The sequence below is a fragment of the Eschrichtius robustus genome, chromosome 18 (genome assembly GCF_028021215.1).
Source record: "Eschrichtius robustus isolate mEscRob2 chromosome 18, mEscRob2.pri, whole genome shotgun sequence".
NCBI classification, from domain to species: Eukaryota; Metazoa; Chordata; class Mammalia; order Artiodactyla; family Eschrichtiidae; genus Eschrichtius; species Eschrichtius robustus.
In genome coordinates, this window is record NC_090841.1 from 17,026,380 (window position 1) to 17,054,100 (window position 27,721).

Consider the following 27,721-nt stretch of genomic DNA (forward strand, 5'->3'; position numbering starts at 1 on the left):
TTCTTCTTTATTTTCAAAGAATGGTGACTAAAAAAAGTTTTGAGGATAAAACACCAGAAAAGTAGAAATAACAGAAAAGCTAACATCCACTGGTGTTGTACTATCCAAATATGTAATCACTGCTAACAATTCTGTGCATTTTTAAACTTGATGATAAGAGTAGTGTGTGTACATTTATTTTTTCCGTTATAGAACAATTCATGTTCATTAAGGAAAAATTGGAAAGAAATTTGCCTGTGTTTCCAAAATAATTAATATTTTGTTATATTTTTAGTGTATACTTTAAAAATTATATAATTGTCATTGTAAGCATTTTTCTTTTATTATCAGGTAATTAATGAATACTCTATGCCAAATAACTGTTTTTGATTCTGGGAATACAGCAGGAACGATAGACAGAAAGCTTACATTTTTGGACTGTGTGACAGATGAAATCATGTAAGATGAATAAATAATATTTCAGAGAGTTCTCCTTACTATCAAGAAAAAAAATAGGGTGAGGGTGCAGAGGGTAATGAGGCAGAGAATGAGTATTCCTGGGAAGTCTTTTGAGGAGGTGACTTTTTTTTAACCATAAACCTAAAGGATATGCTTACCCCAGTTTGAATCAATTTAAAATACTGCATGTCCTTGGAGATTATTATACTCTTTGTCTAAAGAAGTAAATAAAACAACAATTATTTATAAATTACATTTGCATATCTCTAACCTTGATGTTAAAGTCAGTTGTTTGAATAGGGATTAAATCAGCCCTGGTTGTATCTTAAAAATATTAATCTCTCTAAAATTATTGTTACAGCATGTTCATCAACCCTCTCTCTTTTTTAGATATTTTAGTTCCAGGTGTACAACATAATGATTTGATATTTGTATACATTGTGAAATGGTCACCACAGTAAGTCTAGTTAGCATTTGAACAGAAATCTGAATAATGGAGTAAGCCATACAAAGATCTAGGTAGAGGAAATAATAAGAGAAGGAACATGCCCCAATGTTTTGGGAGCAACAGGAAGGCTGATATGGCTGGAGCTTATGTAGGGAGGAGTAGAGAGTAACAGGTTTGTTTAGAGAGGTAGGCAAGGGCCAAGTATTGAATAGCCTTGTAGGCCATAATAAATATTTTTTATTTTCCAAGTGTGATGAGAAGTCATTGGAGGGCTTTTTATAGAGGTGACATCTGATTTCTGTTTCTGAAAGATCACTTCAGCTGCTGGATGAGAATATACTGTAAAGTGGTGAGAATGGAAGCAGGGAGACTAGAAGAGATGATAGTACTTTGATCTAAAGTGTTAGGTTTGGAGGTGGTGAGAGGTGGTCTGATGGAAAGGAGAGACTGAGGGCAGTGAGGGAAGAAGGAATCAAGGCTGATTCCTAGATGATTCAGTTGGCCTGAACAATTGGAGGTGAATGGCTATGCCAAGTACTGAGATGGTTACTCAGAGGAGAAGCAGGTTTGGGAGAGGCGCAGGTATGATATCAAATTTAAAAAATGCCTAATAGACATGTTGGTGGAAGTATTGAGGATAAAAAGCTTTTTATAAAAATTGTAAGACTTTTCTAGATTAAATAAATTTAACTTTCTTAGCCTCTATAAAGACTGTTGCCCAACTTAGAAATGTTCCTTTTGTCTCTTATCCATTTTACTAAAATGCTAATCTAGTATACTCTGGGGGAAAGTTTTTTTTTCCCTTTGTTTCACTTTACTGCCTTCAGACTCACTATGTTTAGATTTCTTGCGGGGATCCTCTAACCACAAATGAGCTAGCTTCTTGACTTGAAAGTATGTGCTTTTCTCACAAATATTATTAGTGATCCCAGAAACTTTATCCTTCAATACAAGGTGTTATACATTCCAAGAGGTGAGTTTTGACATAAAGAATGAGAGAAACATGACATAGGTTATAGGTTCACTTTGTAAAGATGGCAAAATTTGCTTTAACTTTCAAAAGAATTAATGAATTTTTGTTATTTTCTAAGTGACGCAAGTTTATTTTTTCTCCAATTTTCATAAAATGTCTTTGTTAGTAATTTTATTTCATGCTAAGATCATAACTTCTTTACTTACATTTTCCTAATCAATTAGTTGATGACACAGGTTAGGGGAGTAGAGAGGATTGCCACAATTTTATACTTAAGAACTTCTGTTTTTTATTAACATCTTGGGAATATGCTTAAATATCATGAAATAAGATATTGAACCTTTATATAATCTTCTAAATACTTCTTGTGTTAAGACCATCAGCCTTTTTATGTATTGTTTTATGTACATGTTTAAATTGACTCAAAAAAAGTTTAATTTGCCAATTCTTTCAAATAAGTGTGGTTCCATATAGGCTTTCTATTTTAAATATTGATTTCAAATTAACATCATGGTTTTCAGGGAAGAAAGTATATCCAGATGAAAGTGTCTAATACCTTGTTAAGGGTTTGAATCTTGGCTGCACTACTATACTAACTTGAATAAATTAGCTAATCTCTCCATGCTTTAGTTTTCTCATTTGTAAAATGGAGAAAGTAACCAATACAATTGTTGCTAGGATTGGATAAATTAATAGAGTGATTAGAATAGTGCCAGGTACATAGACACTCAGTAATTGGTGGGTAGTTTTATAAGTATGGCTCTCATTGTTGTATTCAGGTAAGCCATTTGTTATATGATACTTGTTATTCTAAGCTGACTCTGAGGATTTGAATCACTCTACTGCCTAATGTTCTCTTTTCTGAGTAGCCTTTAGCAAATCACATGTTGAGTATAAATTGATATGAGTAATTTGATATGTCAAATATAATAATATAACGTGTTTGGTAACAATTGGTTGAATTTCTTAAGGAATAGGACTTTTCCATATTGAGCTTATTGCAAATAACCTTGTAAGATGTTTGATTAAAGATTTTTAGTTGTCATGGTTTTTAGCACTGGTCTAGATCAGTACAGATAATAGAAATATAAGTTATATATATAATTATAAATTTTATAGTGTCACATTAAAAAGAAACTGATAGGGAATTCCCTGGCGGTCCAGTGGTTAGGACTCTGCACTTTCACTGCCGAGGGACTTGGTTCAGTCCCTGGTTGGGGAACTAAGATCCCACAAGCCGAGTGGCGCAGCCAAAAAAAAAAAAAAAAAAAAAAACAAACCAAAAAACTAAAAAGAAACAGGTAAAATTAATTTATATAATATTTATTTGAATCAATATATACTAAGTATTTCAATGTGAAATTGGTAATTAAAAATTATTCAGATATTTTACATTATCTTTATATTACATCTACAAAATCAGGTGTGTATGTTATAGTTACTGTACATCTCAATTTGGACTAGCTGTGTTTCAAGTTTTCAGTAGCCATATGTGTCCAGTGGCTGCAATATGGGACAGCACAGGTCTAGATATATTTATTGAAAAATCCCTGTTTAAGAAGTCTTTTCACTGGTATTTTTTCTTAATCACTAGCATTTTAATGCTTCTGAACTAAACATTTTATAGGTTAAAATATTCAAGAGGGAAATTCACTTAAGATAGGTAATTTCTAAGTATGTAAGCCAAATGAAATTCAGAAAAGCACATGCTACTATCTATAAAAGTGCAAACACTTAAAATATGCAGTACCTGCCAGCAGATCAATTAAATAATTATTGAGTATCATCTATGTCCTTAGCATTAATCTTTAGTGATAATACTTTTGTTAAGCAGGAGTAAGATTTTTGGGGGTTAGTTACCAGATGTTGTATATGTGTAATAAAGATAAATTGTGTTGGAAAACAGTTGGAGATAGTTTTTTATATTTATATATATTTTAAAATCTCATTTCATGTAATACATTGTGTATATATATAATGATTTTTTTCATTGTGGTTTGTTCACACAAAGATTTCTATTTTCCACATACCTTTAATTACAAAAAAAATTTACATACTCTCACAAAATGGAATTGTTGATTGATTGAAGATAGCTATTTTTGTTTTGTTATTCTTCTATTAGATAATGAAAAGGTCAGACTTTATCATTGAACTTTTGTTAATCACTATTGTCAAAAGCCCTACTATGGTTCTTTTTTGTTAAAAGTAGGAATTTTTGCAACTTTATTCTTTTTATTTCAGGCCGTTCATACTCTGTATGTTCTCCAAGAATGCTTAATCAGTGTCTGGAGTCCTTGGTGCAGAAAGTACAAAGTGGAGTGGTAATAAACTTTGAGAAAGCAGGACCAGATCCTTCCCCTGTAGAAGGTATTATTGTACTTCCCTTATAGACATTTTAAACTGGATTTATCAAGTGTTCAACTAGAACTGAAAAATTATTATGATTTGGCCTTGTCAATGTTAAGGCCAAATTATTAAGATGACAGAACAGCTGTTGGTAAAGAGGGAGGATTAAATAGGAAAGTCAAGGTAACATGCTAGTGGTTTGGTAGCATCGCCTTTTTATATTGGTTGTTCATAGCCTGAAAATCCATAAGCGCCAAAACCCTTTTTAAACATTTACAGATTAGCATATTTCCTTTTTAGTATTGTAATGCTGACTCTCTCCAGTATATATGCTTCTTCCATGTCCCTTAATTCACAAGAGTGTTCAACCCTAAGTGTTTATTTAATTCCTTAGCTACATTTTTTCTAAAGATCAGACTGATCAGAGCCAAATGGTTGGTGTGGTTCCCAAAATGAGAAACCAGCCTTTGCCATTCAGCTTGATCCTTTAAAGTCTAGCTGAGCCCCACCTGGCTTTATGCTAATATTTTGTGATCATGAACTATTTATATTAGCCAGAGGGTATAAGGAGTTTTACCAGAACCAATGGACAGTTTACATCTGGACCTTCTGCCTTGTATGATGTAGCTTATGACAAGAATTAGAAAGTCATTAATGGCACTGGCAGAGGTGATCTACTAGAGTGGGTACTTGGGAGAAGGGAAAGGTCATAGAGATGAGAAAGTGGTACCCTCAGAAGGGATTATAGGGAAGGAGCAGAAGATGGTAAGATTATATAAATCGCATACTGTGTCTGGTTTAAAAAAACAAACTTAAAAAAAATTTGAATTGTTACACATGGAATATATTTATTTTTAAATTATTTTAGGACTTTTGCTTAGAGTTAGGCACTAAGTAAATGTTTACTGAACTGTTAAAGAGAGTTACTTTTTCTAGAATTGTTTTAGATTAAAGGTAGGCACCTCAAATCTGGATTTGCATATTAACTTTTCATTTTAGTTATTAGGCTTTAGTTAAAAAGATTGATTTTAAAGAAATATTCATTTAGCAATACTTACCTAGTATTTACTAAGCCAAGCATGATGGTGAAGAAATTGAGTGTTTGCCCTTATCATCTAGTGGGGAAAACATGTCATTCGTTAAACAAGTATCTGCCGTAAAGTATGTTTTACATATTCTGATTGGACAAGCAAAAGATGCTGTGGGACCTCCTTTCACCTATTGAACTCATAGTTGGAATGTGCTGATGTTACTCTCTAGTGAATTCTGATGTAATCTAAATGTTAAGCCTTAGTCATGATAGTATTCTACCATTTAAGAAAAATAGGAAAATCCAGAATTGAACAAGTATTAAGACATTTTTACTAAGTAATAGTAGATATAATTTAACTGCTTATGTTTTTCCTTTAATGATATATACTTTCTTTGCTTTGATTTCTTTGCCGTAGATGGGCAGCCAGATGTATCAAGGCCTTTGGGATCTCAGCCTTGGCATAGCTGTCACAAACTCATATATGTCAGACCAAATCCTAAAACTGGGGTTCCTATAGGTCACTGGCCTGTTCCAGAGTCCTTCTGGCCAGATCAGAATTCTCCAACACTAGTAAGTACCAGAGAGACTGTGACTTTGTAATAGTAACCGTTAACTGCTTTTCCTACTAGTTTTAAGTGCTCCTGTCAGTTAAAGGTGTGGCTGTTGTATAGGAATTAGACAAGCGCTGTTACTTGCTTTAGTGTGCTGTATTGTTCATCAGGAAGTGACAGAGAAGAGGCATCTGTCTCCTTTAGAATCTAACACTATGCTTATGCTTTTATTATTGGCCTCTGGTTACAGAAGCATAGATATAACAAGAGCTTCTCTTCGGATTCTAAATCTAATGTAACATGAGGATTTCTCTCTGGGACATAATATACAGTTTAAATGAAGGCTTAGAAAATAATTCTGATGGTTTGCCTGCAATCTTTTAGGACTTAGTCTTAGAAATTCATGTTGACTTGCATAGTTTTAGTTATAGTCAGTGTTTTCAGTCTGGACGTTTAAGGTAGCAAAGATTTTCTGGTCTTGTTTATAGGAATTATTTTTAGAAACAGTGAGGCTTGTTGAATGATCCTGGTGAATTATCAGTGTTCACTGTATGGTTCTTATAATAATAGGGTAAATTTATACAAATATCTATTAAATCTTGTTAATACCCTTTTTTCAGATTAGTGTTTTTTGTAGTAACTGAGGACGCCATGGGATATGACAGTGGTTCTTTTGATGTTACCCTTAGAAGATAAGAGTTGTATTTCAAAGATCATTAAGCAGTCTTTAATAATGTTTCATGCAGCTATCATTTATGAATTAAATTGAACTCTTTTTGAAACCTTTTATGCTTTAAACCGATATCAACTCTTTAGGATAATTTTTACTTTTATTCTGTACAAGGTCTATAAAGTGATATTTCCTTTATTCATTAGGGATTTAGTGTAGTACATGAAATTAAGTTTTTATACATTTCAGTGAGGTATCTTCTCTCTTTTTTGGATTGAACCATCATAGTTTTTTAGTCTGGCTTTAGAGAAGCTCTCAATTTCTTTGGTCATATTACTTTCTCTCTTCTTATTATTACTTATTTCTTACTTATTATTATTACTTACTTACTTATTATTACTTACTTATTATATTACTAATAATAATTCTTATTATTACTCTCTTCTTCATATTACTTTCTTTCTCTCTTCTAGAGCCCTTTCAAAATTCTTACAGAACTATGAAATATTATATTGTTGGTTATTCATTCTACTATATTTATTTAACACCTACAGTAGTACATATGGTACTTGTTAAGTCCTAATAGGAAGAAATCCAAAACCAGTATCACAAGCATTATCTATTAATATTGCTCTAGTGGTCTATTACAAATTGTTACAAGCCATAGAGGATTTTGAAGTGTCGGTAGGATTTCAGTTGGAGGAGGAAACTGTGTGAGAAAAAACTATGGAAGTAAAAAAGAACAAGGTGAATTTAGAGGAATGGAAAGTAACTGTGAGGATAGGTGGGTCATAATATGTATGTAGGACATTGAGAGTACTATTAAATAAACCGAATTGCTCATGACTTTACATGCAAAGTTAAGGAATTTGAGCTTTTCTTAATAGGGTTCATAGAACTGAAGACACTTTTAACAGAGTGTTCCTTTAGGAAAATTAATCTGGTGTTTGTTACATGAACTGGAAGGTAAGCTATTTACCTAGAGGGCTATTGCTTTGGTTCACTTAATATAAGAGTTTGAATTAAAAGATGATGGAAGAGAGAATGATAAAAAAAAAAGAGAGAGAATGTTAGAAAGAACTGGCAAAATTTAGTAACTGAAGGATATTTCAGGGGAAATGAAATTTTTACAAATAATAGTATTTCATATAAGAAGTATTGATACTGAAGTTAAATGTGATTTATTAGAGACTGGTTCTGAATTTGAATCATGGCTCTACCAGTTATTAGCCATGTGTCTTTGGTTAATTATCTTCTCTAAGCCTCAATTTCCCATCTGTTAAATAGAGATAATAACTCCTATCTCATAGGATTATCTTGGGGATTAAATGAAATAATAAATGCCCCCCCTTTTCTTTTTGGATCTCAATATTGTCATCCAAAAAAATAGGTGAGTTTCACAGACCCATTCGATACGCTGTGTGTCAGGTACATGCTAGGCACAGGAGCAAAACAGTACTTCCCCTCTGCAACCTTACCATTCCATAGGAAGGTCAGCCATATAAACATAATAGAGTACAGTGTGCTGACTGTCATAGTGGGCAGAGCAGAGCCCAGAGGAGGTGGTGCCTAACTGCCTCGTATGTGTTTGGGGTACATGGTGAGACTGTGTCAGGGAAGAAGTTTCTTAGAGGTTGGTACTTGCCTTGCCAGTTCAGTCTTCAAAACTTAGTTTGTTTGCATTATGCAAGGGAGAAAATAGTAAAGCAGCTTGTGATAACATATGAAACACCGGGACATGAAAGATAATGATCTGTTTGGGCAACTGAAAGTCGTTTTGGTATGGCTGGAGCACAGGGTGTACATGGTGTGGTGGTTAAAAGGCAGATGGGGACCGTATTGTCAAGGCTCTTTGTAAAACAATATTAAAAGAAAAGAATCTGGCCCTATTTTTAGGTGGTTGGCTGCTATTTTTACCCAATAATTTGAGTTAGGAAAATTACATGATTATATTTATCTTTCATGGCCATGGGATTGATTGGAGGGGGCTGACTAATTAGGGAGACTAATTAAAACTGAACAGTTGTACTCATCTAGTCTGAGAAATGATGAAGGCATGAATTAGAGTGGTAAGAAATAGAAGGTAAATTTTTAGACAGATGAGAATTTAGCATTGACAGAGGGCAGTAACTAAAATAGTGAGCATCTGCCATGTTTATGTGTTCTGCTAAGTGGCTTAGAATTTGTGGTATCATTTAATCTAATTCTTTGTGACAGTTAAGTATGGAGGATAAGAGGGAGATATTAAGGCTAACATCTAGGTTTTTAGAACAGGTTTTGTGGTTTGGGGGTGAAATAATGAATTGGGTAATAATATATTTGAGGGACCTATAGAAAATTCAGGTTATGTACAGTAGGTAGTTGGATACATAAGAGAAATGAGAGTGATCTGGTCCCTCGACAGTGGATTTGGGAGCCACCAGTATATGTAGATAGTGACTGAGGCCAAAAGGAGTCCTTTATAGCTATGAAATTTCACATTATTTCTTCATAGCTCATATTTTCTTCACCAGTCTTCACTTGGTGAGATTTTTAGGAAGGAGACTGTTAAGGGGGAAATAGAGTAACTTGTTTTTTTTTTCCTTTAAAGTATTGTGGTTTTTGCAGCTCTACAACAGGGCCTCCAAAGTAGGGTGTATTTAACACAGGGGTAACCAATACAGTCTGCTGGAATAGGGAAGGAAAGCATTAGAACTTCTATGTATGTTTACTCTTTTCTATTTTTAATATTATTTTGGTATATATTTTATTATGTACCTATAAATTAATCATTTACAAGTATAAATATATATATGCCCTAATATTATTGTATATTCAAAAATTGGTACTGATCAATGTGTGTCATCAGTTTGGAAGCCAAGTAGTTAAATTGCTACAACTGAGGACTTAACGAAGGTTTCTATTACATTAGTTGTTTCTTAGATATAAAAATTAATTAGCACTTATTTAATTCCAAAATTCTGCATTTAATTTTTCTGATAAATTTGATTTTAAGACTTAACAAAAATTTTAATTCTGTATAGATTTTGAAGTGTTTTTTTTTCTTGTGAATATTATATAATTTAAGCATTACATTTTTAAGTATTTTCTTTCAGCTTAGTGGTGCTTTTGGTAGTAAATTAAATTCTCACTTGCAAAACTGAGAAACAGTAAACTTTGGTAGTGAGGGATACTAAAAAGGAGTTTGTTTCTGGTACTTTGTGAAAGAGTAATAATAAGACTTTCCCCTCTAGCCACCTCGTACGTCTCATCCTGTAGTGAAGTTTTCCTGTACAGACTGTGAACCGATGGTTATTGACAAATTGCCTTTTGACAAATATGAGTTGGAACCTTCACCGCTGACTCAATTTATCCTGGAAAGAAAATCTCCTCAAACCTGTTGGCAGGTGAGCTGAACGACTATAGCGATTTAAAATTTTATTTATTTATTTAAGTTTTATTGAGAGTATAATTGATTTACAATGTTGTGTTAGTTTCAGGTGTACAGCAAAGTGAATCAGTTATACATATACATATATCCACTCTTTTTTTTTTTTTTTTGCTGCACTGGGTCTTTGTTGCTGCGCACGGGCTTTCTCTAGTTGCAGTTAGTAGGGGCTACTCTTCGTTGCTGTGCACGGGCTTCTCATTGCGGTGGCTTCTCTTGTTGTGGAGCACGGGCTCTAGGCGTGTGGGCTTCAGTAGTTGTGGCACGCAGGCTCAGTAGTTGTGGCTCGCGGGCTCCAGAGCACATGCTCAGTAGCTGTGGCGCATGGGCTCAGTTGCTCCGCGGCATGTGGGATCTTCCCCGACCAGGGCTCGAACCCGTGTCCCCTGCATTGGCAGGTGGACTCCCAACCACTGTGCCACCAGGGAAGCCCTATCCACTCTTTTTTAGATTCTTTTCCCATATGTGCCATTACAGAGTACTGAGTAGAGTTCCCTGTGCTATACAGCAGGTCCTTATTAGTTATCTGTTTTATGTATAGCAGTGTGTATGTGTCAATCCCAGTCTCCCAATTTATCCCTCCCCACTCCCCACACCATAAGTTTTATTTTTTACATCTGTAACTCTATTTCTGTTTTGTAGATAAGTTCATTTGTAGCCTTTTTTTAGATTCTACATATAAGCAATATCATATGATACTTGTTTTTCTGTCTGACTTACTTCACTCAGTATGAGAATCTCTAAAAATTTAATCTGATGTTTCTTAAAAAGTTAAATTGAATCCGTGGTTTATATAACATTCTGTAAAGGTTATTAAATGTGAAGTTTTAACGACTCCTTTTTAACAGGTGTATGTGAGCAATAGTGCAAAATATAGCGAACTTGGCCATCCCTTTGGTTACTTGAAAGCCAGTACAGCACTGAACTGTGTCAACTTATTTGTGATGCCTTACAATTACCCAGTCCTCCTCCCCCTTTTAGGTAAGTTATTCTCATCACATTCTCTGTGGCTTAGCATACGTACAGATTTTTCCTAAAAACAAACTTTGGGAACATCCCTCCCTTTCTAAGTTTTCTTGTCTTCTGGAAATTAATGAAGATTTTTTTTTTTTAATACTCTAAAATACTGAAGCTGTATAAGGTTGTGTTATAGCAACCTGTGCATGTTTCTGGTAAATTGAAAGTCAGTGTCAAACTACCTTTGATTCTGCAAACTATTGAAGATATTATATTTTAAGTTTCTAAATTAAGTATTCTCTAAGTTTTTTGCAGTTAGATTTCTTACATAGTTAGAATTAGTAATGCAGGCTTTGTATTTGGTAAATAATTAGACATTTTGTAGAAGCATATCATATTTACAAGATCTGAGTATTCTCTAAGGATTTATCTATACTTTTAATTTTCATTTGGCAAATTTTTTTAAATGATGAATTTGTTCTAAAATAATATGATAAGCCTAAAGTTGGTTTCTGGGGACCATTTGGCTATAATTTTTTGAGGGGTACTGTTGGAGAAGACATCTTTCCCTTCATGGAACTGCATCAGATTTAAAGGTTACAGACAAAATATTAGTAGGTATATTTTATAGAAAACATCATGCATACTTTGTTTCTGTCTTTAAATCTGTTTCATATCTAGATTTTCCTTGTGTATTTCCTGGTTCTACCTTTATTATTACATTTAATTTTAGACCATAATTGGCACCTTTTTATTTTTAAAGTGGTATTACTACTCAAAAATGCCAGAACCAAAAATTTTACCACCTTTAATTTTGTTAAAAATATAGGTCAGATGTTCCTCTCTCTCTTATAGAAATAAGAAAGCAGACTTTAAAAATGAAACTTATTTGACTTGATTTTCATGTGTGAAAACAATGAATGATGATAGTTTGTTCACATTGTAAATTTATAGATGACTTGTTTAAAGTACATAAGGCAAAACCAACATTGAAATGGAGACAGTCATTTGAAAGTTATTTGAAGACAATGCCTCCCTACTATCTTGGGGTAAGAATATTATTGTTAAAAATAGAACTTGTTATAAAATTTTATATTATGCTTATAGTTTACTATAGGTATTAAAACTTTTATTTATTGCTGTTATAAAATAAATGTCATGAAAATTGAGTGTACAAATGACCCATATAAATGTAATGGGAAAGAAATGTTTCAGTGATTTGCAGAATAATGATGATGATGATGATAATGAGAAAAAAAAAAAATATATATATATATAATGCTTACCCAGGCCTGGTTCTATCCTAAGCACTTTACATGTATTAACCTCATTTAATTTATATGGTAACCCTACGAGGCAGAAATCACTGTTCTTATTTCACAGATGAGGAAACTGAGGCACTAAAAGATTAAATAATTCATCCAAGGCTACATAGCTAATATTTGGGGGTCAGGAATTCAATCCCAAGCAGCCTGGCTTTAGAATTTAAGCTTTTAACCTCAATTGTTATACTACCTTTTTAAATTGCAGTGTTATAATTATTTCCCTTTAAGGGTACAAAAAAAGGTTTGTGTTGCATTATTCCCTAAATCTCCAGAAATATTACTTAAAACCTAGTGTATCATAATAGATAGGACCAATAATGCATATATTATTAAATATACTACTTTATTTATTTTATGAAAAGTAGCTTCTTAACAAAAAGACCTACACTAAAAGCACTTTAAAACATTACTTCTGCTTTTACTGCAGGAATGTTACAGTATTTGACTGTAACTAATCTTTCTAAATGGTCCCTAATAAGAACACTGATTTCTTGAGCTTTGAAAATCATATGTTATAGTTGTAAGAGAAAAGTTGTGTGTGTCTAGCACATAGTGCCTGCTATGTAAGAGAGGGAAAAGGAAGAAACACTTGAATATGAACTTTGCATATGTTTGACTCATATGTTTCATAGCAACTGGGAGGATTTAGCCAAAGCCACATGGATATTAAGTATCAGATCTGGGATTTGATTCCAGTTTGACACCAGTGCTTTTATGCACTTTCTAGTATGTCATTGGGTGTTTATCATCCTTCTTCTGACTCTGTCCCATTCACATGGGCTAGACAGTCCTGCTAGTGATATTTTTCCTTGCACAAAGTGGTTCTCAATTAGTCCTTACAACTGAAAATCACTATATCACATCCATAGTAAATATTCGATGATTTTTGCCTCCTCATTTTTCCTTCAGAGCTTGTTTCTGTTTTTTCAGCTCAGCTAATGATAATAGTAGTAATGATTAATACCTACTGAATGCTTACTGTGTGCCAGATGTATTTTCATGTATTAATTCATTTAATCCCATGACAACCTTATGAGGTAGATACTACTATTATCATTTTACAAATGAGAAACTTAAGGCACAAAGGGGTTATATTACCTGGTGCAGGGTCACAAAGCTAGTGAGGGGTCGAGCCACAACCCTTCCAGTTACCCAAGGTAGAAATCTTCTGTTTTCCTTGACTCCTCTTTCTACTTACTACCCAAGTTCTATCAAATCAACCTCTGCAATGTGTCTCCTGCCCTCTTCTTCCAAACTTAGTGTCTCCAATGATGCTAAGAAGTCCAGGGCTTCACCCATTCTTGCTCTGGGTGTTGTTACTATAGCCTCTAATCCTCGTTTAGTATTTCAAACTGCCTTTCATACCACTGACAAACATTTTAATGAAGTACAAATATGATTATGTGACTCCTATTGAAGAAAAGGAGACATTTTGGGAGGTGAAATTTTCAAAATTGACAATACATATAGCTATAAGTTTTTGACAAGCTCAGGATTGAGTGGTATTTTCTTTTTTCCTATAGCCTTTGAAGAAAGCTGTTAGAATGATGGGAGCACCTAACCTAATAGCAGACAGTATGGAATATGGACTTAGTTACAGTGTCATTTCATACCTCAAAAAATTGAGTCAGCAGGTAATGTTAAGAAATAGAGCCATTAAGTATTTTGAATGGTTTTGGCTAAGGTGGTCAATAGGCCAGATGTTAGTTCTTGATGATTCTAATAGAATTCCATCATATTAATGTATTACATTTTAAAACCACATATATCATATATTAACATAATTCTGTCTCAAGTACATGGTATGCTATGTTTTGAAATGATAATTTCAAGCAATTAATTCCTAGTTTGTGAAAATGGCTTTATTAATGTGGTCCTAGCCTTCCTGTATGTGAACATTCTCTGTTTTCTTTTGGGAAATTTATGTTAGAAAGTTGTTTTTCTTAGACAAAAAAGTCAGTTTCTTTTGCTTTATGTTTTAAACCTATAGCTTTTTCTTTCAAAATGGGAGTTTCTTTTGAAATATTTGTAAAAATACTGAATTTTGTCATTTTGGGCATAAATCACGTTAATAGATACTATAGTAGTCAAGCAGTATACACTTTGACTGCCAAGTTATTAAAATTGTATAAAACACAATTTTTCCAGTACTTCTGCCATCTCTACTTCAAGTGCTAATTGAAATGTAGGTTGGAAAGAGTCAGAATATTGCTGTTTGCTTTCCAGTGAAAAACTTCATCAGTGTTTGCCATATCTATGAACATTTAGTTATGTGCTAGTAATAGTGTCTTTAAGTAAATATTGATGAGATTATTTTTTCTAATTTTATTTCACCTCTGAATTGGAAATATATATTCTTATTTAGGGTACATTTACATTTCATGGTTTAGGTGTAGTGGGTATTTAATAAATAAAATAAATTGAAGTTGTGTTTGTGTACCCTGCTCCAAAAGGTAAGAATTGTGATGATTTAAAATCATAAGACATTATTGTTTAAACTATGTTCAGTTTACCAAGGACTTGACATAAACTTCTCTACTTAAGTAGAGTTTTTAATTTCTTATGTACTTTTTAAATATAATAAATACTTAATTTATGGAAGACCAAAACTATTAGCATTTAATTTACCACTTCAGATTATGTCAAGACAACTTTTGTGTTTTTTTTGCTTTAGGCGAAAATAGAATCTGATCGAGTCATCAGTTCTGTAGGCAAAAAAGTAGTACAGGAAACTGGAATTAAAGTCCGAAGCAGATCACATGGTTTATCAATGGCCTATAGGAAAGATTTTCAACAGCTGCTCCAGGGAATTTCAGAGGATGTTCCTCACAGACTGCTAGACCTTAATATGAAAGAATACACTGGGTTCCAAGTTGCTTTACTCAATAAGGTAATGGTTATGTGAATTTAGTACTGATATAGTTATAGTCTGTTATATTATTGAATATGGCAAATTTTCTGTTAACTGATACTCAGTTTGTCCGAACTTCTGTACCTCCGCAGAATAATGATCAATTATATTATTATTGAATCATTAGATTTTAGAGTTAAACACTGTACATGGTGAGTGGATGAATGGATGGACTGCAAAGAGCAAACCGTCCCGTTCATTTTATAGACGAGAAAACAGGCTTAGAGATTGCCTCAAGTTACATAGCTAACGGTAGAGTTCACTGTAGTTTGGTACTTTTATACTGCTAACCTTGGGTACACAGCATGATCCTGAAATGCTTTGTGAATACTCATTAAAAAGATCTTCATCCCAGTAGTCTTTTTGTAGAAACAGACAGGCTGATTCTAAAACTTATATGGAAGTGTAAAGGTCCTAGAGTAGCTAAAACAATTTTGGAAAAGAATAAAGCTGGAAGACTTGCACTATGTAATTTTAAAAGTTACTGTAAAGCTACAGCGATCAACATGTTGTGTTGTTGGCATAAGGAAAAATATATAGGTCAGTAGAACAGAAGTAGGCCCTCACATGTAGAGTCAATTAATTTTTAACAAAGGTGCCAAAATAACTCAGTGGGTTAGGAGACAGTCTTTTCAACCAATACCGTGGGAACAATTGGCTATCCATTTGCAAAATAATGAACTTGACCCTTACCTCACATTACTTGAAGTGATCATAGTCATACATGTAAGAACTGAAACTATAAACTTCTACAACAGAACAGGAAGAAATCTTTAAGATGTTGGATTATGGGTCAATGAAGATTTCTAAAATACAACACACAAAGCACACACACACACAAACTTGATAAATTGAACTTCATTAAAATTGAAATTTTTGTCTTCAGAAGAAACTTTGATGTTTCTCCCAGGCAAGCTACAGCCTGGGAGAAAAGCATGTATTGAATAAAGAACTTGTTTCAAAATATATAAGGAACTCATAGAACTCAATAATAAAAAGACAAACATCCAATTAAAAAAAATAGACAGAATATTTGGACTGACAGCTCACCAGACAGCTCATATACAAACTTGAACAGGCACATAAAAAGACGTTCAACATTATTAGCCACTGGGGAAATGCAAATTAAAACCATAATGAGATCCCACTTTATGCCCACTAGAACTGGAACTCTTATACATTATTGATGGAAAATAGTTTGCAGTTTCTTAGGAAAGGCAAATATTGCTGTATACCAACAGTTCTGCTTGTAGGTATCTACCGAGATAAATGAAAATATGTGTATATAAAGGCTTTGTATGCAAATGTTCATAGCAACATTAGTAATAGCCCCAAACTGAAAATAGTCCAAGTGTTCATCAACTGGTGAATGGATAGAGATATGGTATATCCATGTAAAAAGGAAAAGACAGTAAAAAGGAATAGACACCAATACAAGAACAACATGGTTGAATCTCAAAAACATGCTCAGTGAAAGAAGCCAGATAGAAAAGATTGCATATTGCAAGATTCCGTTTATAAAAAGGAATGTAGAGAGAAGGAAAGTAGATTAGTGGTTGCTTGGGGTTAGGAATAGAGACTGACTACAAATGGGCACAAGGAACTTTCTGGGATGATGGAGATATTCTAAAACTGGATCGTAGTGGTGGTTTCACAACTATACATTTATGAACACTCATCAAACTGTTTATGTAAAATGGGTAGTTTTATGGTATGTAAATTATACATCAAAGCTTTTATTTGCTTCTCTTAGCCAGAATATGTAATAAAATGTTGGACAGATATGAGTTTGAGATTATTTGGTTGAGCCTCACTACCAAATTTTTATCTTTTGGTTATTAAAACAGTACAGTAAGATTGCATCATAGCTCTTTATTTTTTTAAGCTAGTTAGTTAACTTGTGTATCTTATTTTCAAAGCTATGCTGCAGGCTAGAGATTTTAGTCTCTTATTTCTATGTTTGAAAATAAATCTTGTCTTTAAATCTTTTTTAACAGGATTTGAAGCCACAGACATTTAGAAATGCATATGACATACCAAGACGGAATCTTTTGGATCACTTAACAAGAATGAGATCTAATCTTTTGAAGAGCACCCGCAGATTTCTTAAAGGACAGGATGAAGGTTAGATCATGGTTTTAATGTTGGTATTTCTTCAGTAAACTTATTTCTTTATATTGGAAATACGTAGAGTGTTATTGTAACTTTTAAAGAATTATGACAGTAGTATTACATTCTCATTGAATGAAGTAAAAAGTGAGTCATCCCTGATTCTCTACACTTCTTCCTACCATCACTGTTTCCCCAAATTCTATTCCCCAGAGGTAACGACCTTTGTTAGCAGCTTAGTTTCCTTTTTGGCTTTCTTCATACATTCACATATACAGGCACACGCACAAACAAAATTATTTTCTTGTGATCTACTAGTATCTGGTAGTTTAACTAGTTTAACTCTGGATGGCCAATATATGTCATATTCTGGTATTTCCTTCAACTGTACCCATGGCACCTACTACAAATCAAGTCAGATGAGAACTTAACCCTTTGCCAACTCTCACGTAAGCATTTCAACTATAGTTTTATATAAAAAGGGTCATCTATGTGATATCTCTTTTCTGTAAATTCTGCTTTAATTAAATTCTGCTTATTTGGAATAGAGTAGAAGAGACATTTCCTTTTCATAGAAAGGTTACACATATGCTTATTCTATACACTGAAATTAACTGCAATATTTTTGCTTTGCTTAGAAGATAAAATCAAGTATTTAAAATTTTATTTTAAAAAAATCTCAAGATTTTATGTCATAATATTTATAATGGTGACAAAATAATTTATAATATGTGGTAAGGAAAGATTGACTAGAATAAACCAGAGAGCATTCATACATAAGAAGACATTATTTGATAACTAGTTGGAAGGTAGTTTTAGTGAGGTTAACTTTTGTTTTTGCTCTATTCTGTTTGAAAAGATCAAGTGCACAGTGTTCCTATAGCACAAATGGGGAATTACCAGGAATACCTCAAGCAAGTACCTTCTCCACTAAGAGAACTTGATCCTGATCAGCCTCGAAGGTTGCATACATTTGGCAACCCCTTTAAGCTGGATAAAAAGGTAAATTTGAAATGTTCCATTATATAATTTATTTGCGGTAGGCACTGTGGAGAGAGCAGTTCTTAATTTAATTAAAGAAAGCTGAAGCTATTTTCTTGGTAGAATACCTAATAAATGTCAACAGTTAAAATATAGTTATTTTAATGGGAATTGGAATTAGTTGTGCGATTAAAAACTGTATGTAAAGCTAGGGAAATTATATTCTTTTTTGTTATAGGGTATGATGATAGATGAGGCAGATGAATTTGTGGCTGGACCTCAAAATAAACATAAACGACCTGGAGAACCAAATATGCAAGGCATCCCTAAAAGACGTCGCTGTATGTCTCCACTACTAAGAGGCAGACAACAGAATCCAGTTGTGAACAATCATATTGGAGGAAAAGGACCACCTGTACCTATGACTCAAGCACAGCCAGATCTTCTTAAACCCCTTCCTCTTCATAAAAGTAAGAGTTTTTCTTTAAATGTTATTTGCTGCTCTTTGGTTCTTCATGGGAAAGATTTTTGTAATATATTATAGAAAAAATTGATAAGGTCCAAGAGTGTCTAGAGAAGATATTTGTTTACTCTAAATTAGCATGTAATCATTTTTATGTCTTTTTAATGAACATTTCATATATTCATTATGCTTAATAGCTATCATGATTTGAAATATCATTTGCAAATCTTAAGTATTTAAAAATAACAGTTTTTAAAGGGGCATTATCAACACCCACAGAAAGATGGTTTTCAATTTCAGTTTAATTCAACAACTAATTCTTAAATGATATGCTAATTTAGACAGTGCTAGGCATTGAGGTATAGCAGTGAACAAGACAATAGTGATCTCTGCCTTTATTTATAATGAGTGAGGAAAGAAAGTCATTGAACATTTCATTAGAAGTGTGATGAATGTTACAAAAGGGAAGTCAAGTGTGTTGTGGAAGTATTTGGCAAGAGGATTTAGCTTAGTCCGTGGGGTCAAGGCACTTTACTGAGGAAGTTCTGTTTACGCCAGTACTTGAAGGATGAATGGGAATTAGTAAACTAAAGCTATGCATTTGCCTGTGCCTCAGTAGTAGTCTAAGAAGGGTATGTGCAGAGGCATACAGTAAAGAGCAGGGCATTAAGGGAACTGAAAGAATGCTGGTTATAGCAAGGGTTGTTGGGAATGAGGCAAAGTGAGAACTGAAAAATACACATGCAGAGTCTAGATCATAGAGGGTCTTGGAAGCCATTATAAAGATTCTATCAAAAAAAAAAAAAAGATTCTAGACTTTATTCGAAGGACAATGAGAATCCACTGAAAGGTTTTAAAGAGGTAGTGATCTGATCTGATTAGCGTTTTATAAAGACCAGGCTGACTTTACTGTGTGGAATATTATTAGGGAAGAATGAGAATTGATGTAGGGAACCCTTAATTAATGGATTCATTAATTGTAGGTAGTGATCATTCATGGCTAATGACATCTTAACTGGGGAGAAACCAAGTATGATACCTCCTGATGGAATTACACAGTACTACTTTTGAGGTAGTCCTGCCCACCGCCCCACCCCACCCCCCAAAAAAATACTGAGCATCATTCTGACCAAGCCTCTCTGTCTAACTACCAATTTTTAGGAAATATAAGGGACATAGAAACATGTTAAACAACAAAACAGGGATAAAATTAGCAAAATCCAGATTGTGCGAAACTGTATAGGACAAAGAATCTGGTGTGTGTATTTTTCCAGAAAAAAAAAATGCATAGAAAAAAAGAGGTACAGAAGGATTTTATAGATTAAAAGATAGTTAAAAGACATGTAAATCAATTGCAATGTCCAGGTCTGATTTGGACCCTGAATCAAAGAAAATCAAACTTTCCACAAACAGAAACTATATAAGGTAATGGGAGAGTGTGGACAGTGACCGGGTATTTGACGCGTTAAATAGTTGTTACGGTTGCACAGAAACCAGTTAGGGAGCACAGGGAGGAGCTAGTGGTTACCTGGGAGTGTGGCTGTGAGAAGAGCCTGTATTGGAGAACTACTTGGATATATCAGCAAAGGACTTGGTGATGACTGGTTGGATGATGGAGACAGGGCAAGGGAGGAGTTGATAGACCCTGGGTATTTCAGTGTGTCAGGGGTGGAGTGGAAGAAGAGAGGTTGAATGAGTTTAGTTTAGAAGTGTCTGTTAGATAGCCAAGTGGATTTCCTAAGTTAGAAGATGGATCATTGAGTTTGGAACTTACAAGAAGAGGACTGGGCTAGAGAGATCGGTATGGGAGGCAGCCTTAAGCCCCACTGGAGTAACCAAGGGAAACAAGAAAAAGCCTAGAGCAGAACTTTGAAAGTACCAAAGTTAAGAGGAGAAATAAGGTTCAGAAGAGGAGATTGAGAAGGAAGGAAGAATCCAAGAAAGAGGAGAAAATAGAGAATAATTTAGTGTTATGGAAGCTAAATGGAAAGAGAATTGAGTGGTTGGTGGTCTCAAATACTTCTTAAACAAGTCATTTGAGAGGATTGGAATAGTTCTGTAGGTCTTTAAGATGACAGAGTTGAATATATTTAAATGCTGGTGCGATGGAGCCAATAGAGAGGGAACAGCTGAAAATAAAGATGAGAGAAAGTATAATCACAAAATCACTGAGAAGGCAAAAGGGAATGAATGGTCCAGAGCCCACATGAAGAACGCTTCTTCTATTAAAGCCGAATGGGTGTAGTGGGCACAAGTTTAATGGTGGGAAGTCGAGGAAGTTCACCTTCTTTCTGCTTTTGCTTTCCTCTGAAGTTGGAGGTGATGTGTACTACTGAGAGGAAGGAGACATTGGGAAAGTCAGAGATGTTAAGACAGTGGAGAAGGTTTGAATGATTTTTTTTGTGGTAGAGGGAGAAAAGGTTGTAATAAGACTGCTAGGCAGTGCTAAGATCCAGGTGCAGGTGGTGAGTGTGACCACTCTGTAGAGCTGGGTCATGTTTCTCCAGTAGTGCCTGCTCATAATTCCACATGTGAGTCTGCAGCAAGAAGATAGATTGCATCATCAAATTTGGGATTTTTGCTTGGCAGATGTCATGGGAGGACAACAGAATGAGAGAATTTAGGACACTGTTAAAAAGTGATACATTTTGGAAGATAAGTTAGATAAGAAAGTGGATATCTAGAAGGAATCTGATTAATATGAGGGAGAACGTAGAGGAATTAGGAATTGCTGGAGTGAAAGTCTGGCAGAGTTCAAGAGCAATAGTAGGAATACTGCAAAGATGAGGGTTACACATGCCTCCATCCCTGAATTTGTGTTTGACTTGAGAAGCAAATGGGTGGGTGGAAAAGTTCCTTGGAGATGAGAAATGGAGGAATTGGGAGGCCAGGTTCTTAGCAGGCCATGTCCTTAGACATGGATGTCACATACTACAGCATTTCTCAAACCTTAATGTGTATGTGAAACCAGGGGGGGGTCGGGGGAGTGGTTGGTTAAACTACAGCTTCTGATACCTTGTTTGGGGTGGGGCTCAAGACGAGCGTTTCTAGCAAGCTCTCTGATGGTGCTAATGCTGCTTGTCCACAAAGCACACTTTGGGCAGTAAGGACCTAGAATGATGTCCCAAGGGACATGGGGTGGAAGGAAGTCTGTGAACCAGGTGCCGGAGACATCCGTGACCACGGGAGTGCTCTGGAGGTCAGTAAAGATAGTGATGAGGAGAGAGAGGATGAGTTGAGTGGGATAATTAAATCTCAAAAGAGCAAGAGTTTTTCAAGAGTGCATGGAGAAATGTTCTTGAAGTGGCATTGGAAGGTGAAGGGATTAGTGACTCCAATCCTTATTTTTTTATTTATTTTTATACATTTTTAAATTTTATTTTATTTTTGGCTGCATTGGGTCTTTGTTGCTGCGCGCAGGCTTTCTCTAGTTGCGGCGAGCGGGGGCTACTCTTCGTTGTGGTGCACAGGCTTCTCATTGCGGTGGCTTCTCTTTGTTTCGGAGCATGGGCTCTAGGCACGCGGGCTTCAGTAGTTGTGGCACATGGGCTCAGTAGTTGTGGCTCGCGGGCTCTAGAGCACAGGCTCAGTAGTTGTGGCTCACGGGCTCTAGAGCACAGGCTCAGTAGTTGGGGATCACAGGCTCTAGAGCACAGGCTCAGTAGTTGTGGCTCACGGGCTCTAGAGCACAGGCTCAGTAGTTGTGGCGCACGTGCTCTAGAGCGTAAGCTCAGTAGTTGTGGCACATGGGCTTAGTTGCTCCACGGCATGTGGGATCTTCCCGGACCAGGGCTCGAACCCGTGTCCCCTGCATTGGCAGGCGGATTCTTAACCACTGCGCCACCAGGGAAGCCCCACATCCTTATTTTAAGTCCATGGAGAGTGTTTGAGAGACAGCAGTTTCTTTGCAGGAGAGCTGGGTTTCGATTAAAGCAGGAGTTACTGTAGAGAATATTCAGTAAAGTTTGCACATCATGGAATAGGATTTAGGAGGGAGGGAGTCAGAAGTTCAGGGAATTTTTGTGGGGATGAGTTTACATTTTGAACAGTAAAGAGATGAATTCAGCTGGTGTCCTGGTGGTTTGGTGAACAATCAGAGAACTTAGAATTTAGCTGCTTTCTGTGAGGAGCAAATGCGATAATCTAATATTGAGTAAGTAGTAAGCTTGCAAGCTTTTTAAGTCTAGTAGTCTAGTGAACTAAAGTGGGCACCAGCTATTCTTCACTGCTCAAGTGATGAAGACTATATGGATGGTTATAAGAAAAGGGGGCGCTGTGGAAGTTTGGTGGTATGTTGATGCAGAATATTGATCAGCTTAAACTCCCTGTGTTCACTTTTGCCTCTAAACGGTAATAACTTACAAGGTAGAGGTAAGTTGGAGCGAACTAGTACTCTCTAATAAAAGGATAACCATGATAATCTTGATCACATATATTTCCCTAAAGCATTAAAAACCTACTTATTCAATAAAATTGCCATAGAATAAAGCAGAGAACTAAAAGTTGTTTGAAACTGGCTTTTATTTTTCTTCCTAAGGGCAAAAATTGTACAGGTTTTTAAAATATTGTGAATGTTTCACATTGAAATATACCATATATTTGGCAAAGCTTAAAAACCATATCAAATTGTTAATTTGCATCAGTCAGGGAGATCAGTTGTGATTTGCTGTAATATTGTTTCTTTGAAGTTTTCTTTACTGTGTGCTTTGAAATTGGCTCTCATCATTTTTTTTTCTTATTATTTTTATTTTTAGTTTCAGAAGCCACTAATGATTCGACAGTAGATGATGTGGTTGAAAATCACATTGCAGACCAACTTTCATCAGATATTACACCAAATGCTATGGAAAGTGAATTTTCAGCATCTTCTTCTCCAGCCAATTTACTGGAACGACCAACCAATCATACAGAGGCTCTCGGTCATGACCACTTAGGAACTAATGACCTCAATGTTGGTGGATTTTTAGAAAATCACGAGGAGCCAAGAGATAAAGAACAATGTCCTGAAGAGAATATACCAGCATCTTCACTCAACAAAGGAAAGAAATTGATGCATTGCAGAAGCCATGAAGAGGTCAACACTGAACTAAAAGCACAAATAATGAAAGAGATCCGAAAGCCAGGAAGAAGTATGTATAATTAGAGACAAACATCAGATTTGATTTGTTTGTGCTCAAAAAAAAAAAAAAAAAAAAGTCAAATAAACTAAAGCATAGATCTGATTTTAGGTCACTCTTAAACAACATATGAGCTATATAAGACTTGGTTCTTTATTCAGCCAATAAACACTTACTGAATATCTGCTATATCCAAAGTACTGTGTTTGGTGTGGTAAGTAGGAGGGACAGAGCAGAGCAGGAACTCACAGATACACGTGGTTCCTACCATGACAGGAACCCATAGTCTTGAGCATTCTGTCAACCAGCAACTGGAATTTTAAGGTAACAGCAAACCCAGACAGAGGTAGTGACTATTAAATGAGTTCGTATCTGTAAAGTTCTAGGCATGGTACCTACCTACCATCTTAACTTTTAAGATTTAAACTATAATAGTGCGCAGGGATGTGTTTAGGCCAAAAAACTAAAATTATGAAAGCTATCTATTATATGAGTACAGAAGAACTTTGTGAGATAAAGTTTCAATATTATTGACATTCATTCCAAAGATGTTGGCAGATCACCTGCTATGATGGTGCGGTGGCCCCTGGGTGGTCCAGAAGTGGGTAAGACTCAGTACCGGCCATTTAGGAGCTTATAGTTCTTGGCAGAGTTTTATGTGAAAACTTGAAACTGAGACAGCACTCTTTTTTTCCCTACCAATTACGATGTGTGTATTCTTTTTTTTTTTTAAACATCTTTATTGGAATATAATTGCTTTACAATGGTGTGTTAGTTTCTGCTTTATAACAAAGTGAATCAGCTATACATATACATATACCCCCATATCTCCTCCCTCTTGCGTCTCCTTCCCACCCTCCCTATCCCACCCCTCTAGGTGGTCACAAAGCACCGAGCTGGTCTCCCTGTGCTATGCGGCTGCTTCCCACTAGCTATCTGTTTTACGTTTGATAGTGTATATATGTCCATGCCACTCTCTCACTTTGTCCCCGCTTACCCTTCCCACTCCCCGTGTCCTCAAGTCCATTCTCTACATCTGCATCTTTATTCCTGTGAGACAGCACTCTTTTTTTTCCCCCCTCTATTTTATCCACTCCCCAGGTTAGCTGTAATTTATTTAGAATTTGTCATAAGGATGGATTTTTGTAAAGGACACTTCTTATTTTTCTGTGGCACTACCAAAAAGCTGTTTACTCATCCTTCTAAGCTTTATATTTGATACCCTATTGAGAACTTTTACCAAAAAAAAAAGCAGTGTTTAAAAAGCTATTTTATCTTTGTTGATGTATGATGAAATATGTGTATTATAAAATCTCTAATGAGCAGTGAAAATTTTATGTAGACTAGTTTTGGTTTTGTCTTAGTATATCTTGATGTAGTAAACTGTAATAGAAAAATATTGAATAAGAGTGCAAATTAAAGCCACTTAATTTTTCTTTTTGCTTCTCTTGTTTTAAGAATATGAAAGGATCTTCACTTTACTGAAGCATGTGCAAGGCAGTTTACAAACAAGACTAATATTTTTACAAAATGTCATTAAAGAAGCATCAAGGTAAATAATCTGTTGTACATTATGATATGATGCAGTGAGTCCCCAGTTTTCTATAGTTGGTATTTTAACAGTATCTATTTTATACTTGTGTTGTTATGCATGTATATGACACACCCCTTTGTATATAAGTACTTCTCTCTTTTTTTCAGTTTATTGAAAGAAGTTCACTTAAAAAATAGCTACACAGAAATTCTTCAGAGATCATGGACCCTTTCTGTCTACACATTACAGATTCTTGCATAATTCTCGTTTATCCTACTCTGTGGCTTTTTGGTGTCTTTATATGTTATAGTCTTTAATTTTTCTCCTTTGTATATTTGAACTACAGTTAATATTAGTGATAAAAGGTAATCTTGAAAGGCAGTATTTGAATGCAGTTCACTTGTATGTGGGAAAACATGTAATTAAGGGGACCAGAGCTGGACAAATGGGCCTTATTCTGATTGCTTCAGTAGCCCAGGATTATGTACTTTAGTACAAGGAATGTGGATCAAGATTATAAATGGTAACTATGAAGTGCAATTAACTGGAAAGCATAGTTGTATGAGTTTAGTGAGTAAAAAAGCATTTTTTAATTTCTTCTTCAAGACTTAGAATTTTAGTAATGTAAGAAAACTTAGCGTTTGTCTCATCTGACCTGCCAAGATACCCACCCTTTAATTAGTCCCCCAGTTTCTTCCATGCTACGTGTAAAGGTTTTTAAGCTGTTAATTCTATTTTTTTTTTTTTTTTTTCCTATGAGTGGCTAGAGCATAGGTTACTTTGAAGTTTCAAGATAAGGCCATAACTTTTCATATTATTGATATTGAGTATTTAACCCATTCTGCTTTTTATGTAACGTTCTGTCAAATCAAACTTCATCATCGATTTAGCTATATTCCAGGTGCCTGCATTCTACTTCTGCCACCCTTTAGAGAGTTGTGTAGTATTATGGTCGGTAGTCATATTAGTTTACAAGTAGAGAGGAAGTAGGTATGGATTGGGCAGTGTTTTTGGATATTCTGAAAAGCATCAGCAGTATTAATACTTAGGCAGACAAAAGCAATTTTAGTCTACTATATTTATTACCACAAAAATTTAAAAATTGCCACTTGAACTTTGTTTGCTATATCCTATACTACAGACATCTAATTGTCCTTGATTTGCTAGTTTTCAAATTGTAATAGTAGAACACCACAGTTTAAACGCAATTGCCCAAATTTCATTTCTTCTTCCATTTTGTGGGGAATTATATTCATATTTTATTCACATTCCATTCAACATTCAATGTTCAAAGAGCGTAAGAAGCTATTGGAGTCATTGCTTTGGGAGCCCATATTGCTGGAATATTTATAACCCTTGTATTTATTAGGGTTTTTTCCCCCCTTTTTCTTTTTGATTGTGGAAGAAATAATCTCTTTCCCATTGTACTTAGGCCTGGATTATTTGTTTTAGGAACAAACTATACTACTCTACTGATAAAATAATTTGCTAATCTTCCAAGAGATTTTATATATCATAAAGTTGTTGATTTTTCATTTTCATCTCACTTTGAAAAATCCTTCCAAGGCCGTTTCTCTTTTTTAAAAAAAATTATACTGATATATAACTTTGTTAAAAAGAAATTGAGAGTGCTATTACTTATTTTTTTATACAGGTTTAAAAAAAGAATGCTAATAGAACAACTGGAGAACTTCTTGGATGAAATTCATCGAAGAGCCAATCAGATCAACCATATTAATAGCAATTAAAAGAAAACAGAATGTGGCCACTTATTTCACTACCTTCTCCAAATACAAAGTAAATACAAGACTGTTGTGATCTTGCATTCATTTTTTGACATGCATTGTTGGCTTTTTGAAATACTAAGAGCAAGTCTACAGATCCTTTTTCCATCATTTTACAGTGACCTTTTCTTCATTTTGGTTTATTTTTGTAATGTGAAAAGTATCACTCTAAAAAACATTTTTATTTAACAAACTAAAAATATTCCTCCAAATCTCTTGCTTGTCATTGACTCTTGCGTGTCAATTTCCCTCAGGTTCTATTTTCTTAAACCAACCTTTAAAATTGTCACCTCTGTTAAGGTTGAACTTTGCCAAAAAAATAAAAAAGAAGTTACTTTGTAATTTTTGGGGAAAAAAAGCACATACATTAAAACTAGGCAATGTTTTGTATATACAGTTATTTTGGATATATTATTGTAAGTTGTACAAATGTATTTTGAAGAATATTTAAGAAAAGCACTTTTGTTATTCCATCAATAAATGCTCTATTTTACTCTTGTGTGGTTTAGGAAATAATCACATTTAAAGTAATCATTTAAAACCATCTTAAGATAATGGAATTTTAAAGGCCTTGCTTTTTAGCATTGGAAAAATACACCACTTGAAGTTCACATTTGTTAAACCTAACTGTAATTACATGTTACATAATCTGCA

The 27,721-nt window shown here is 34.6% G+C and overlaps 1 protein-coding gene across 3 annotated transcripts in view; it reads left to right on the top strand.

The window, feature by feature from the left end:
* INTS6 (integrator complex subunit 6) overlaps positions 1–27,721 on the top strand; it is a 109,435-nt gene that overhangs the window by 60,476 nt on the left and 21,238 nt on the right. For 2 of the 3 annotated variants that reach the window (XR_011071000.1, XR_011070999.1), the window contains exons 6-18: positions 4,101–4,226; positions 5,654–5,808; positions 9,693–9,845; positions 10,735–10,867; positions 11,798–11,892; positions 13,692–13,802; positions 14,843–15,058; positions 17,077–17,203; positions 18,048–18,190; positions 18,408–18,639; positions 23,387–23,761; positions 25,208–25,301; positions 26,938–27,080. Coding sequence is in view for 1 of the 3 variants with exons in the window: in XM_068526643.1 (XP_068382744.1) it covers positions 4,101–4,226; positions 5,654–5,808; positions 9,693–9,845; positions 10,735–10,867; positions 11,798–11,892; positions 13,692–13,802; positions 14,843–15,058; positions 17,077–17,203; positions 18,048–18,190; positions 18,408–18,639; positions 23,387–23,761; positions 25,208–25,301; positions 26,938–27,031 (2,054 nt within the window). In the remaining 2 variants the exon portion in view is untranslated. Of the gene's footprint in view, positions 1–4,100; positions 4,227–5,653; positions 5,809–9,692; positions 9,846–10,734; positions 10,868–11,797; positions 11,893–13,691; positions 13,803–14,842; positions 15,059–17,076; positions 17,204–18,047; positions 18,191–18,407; positions 18,640–23,386; positions 23,762–25,207; positions 25,302–26,937; positions 27,440–27,721 lie in introns of those variants that run through there. The other variant, XM_068526643.1, reaches the window with a different exon arrangement.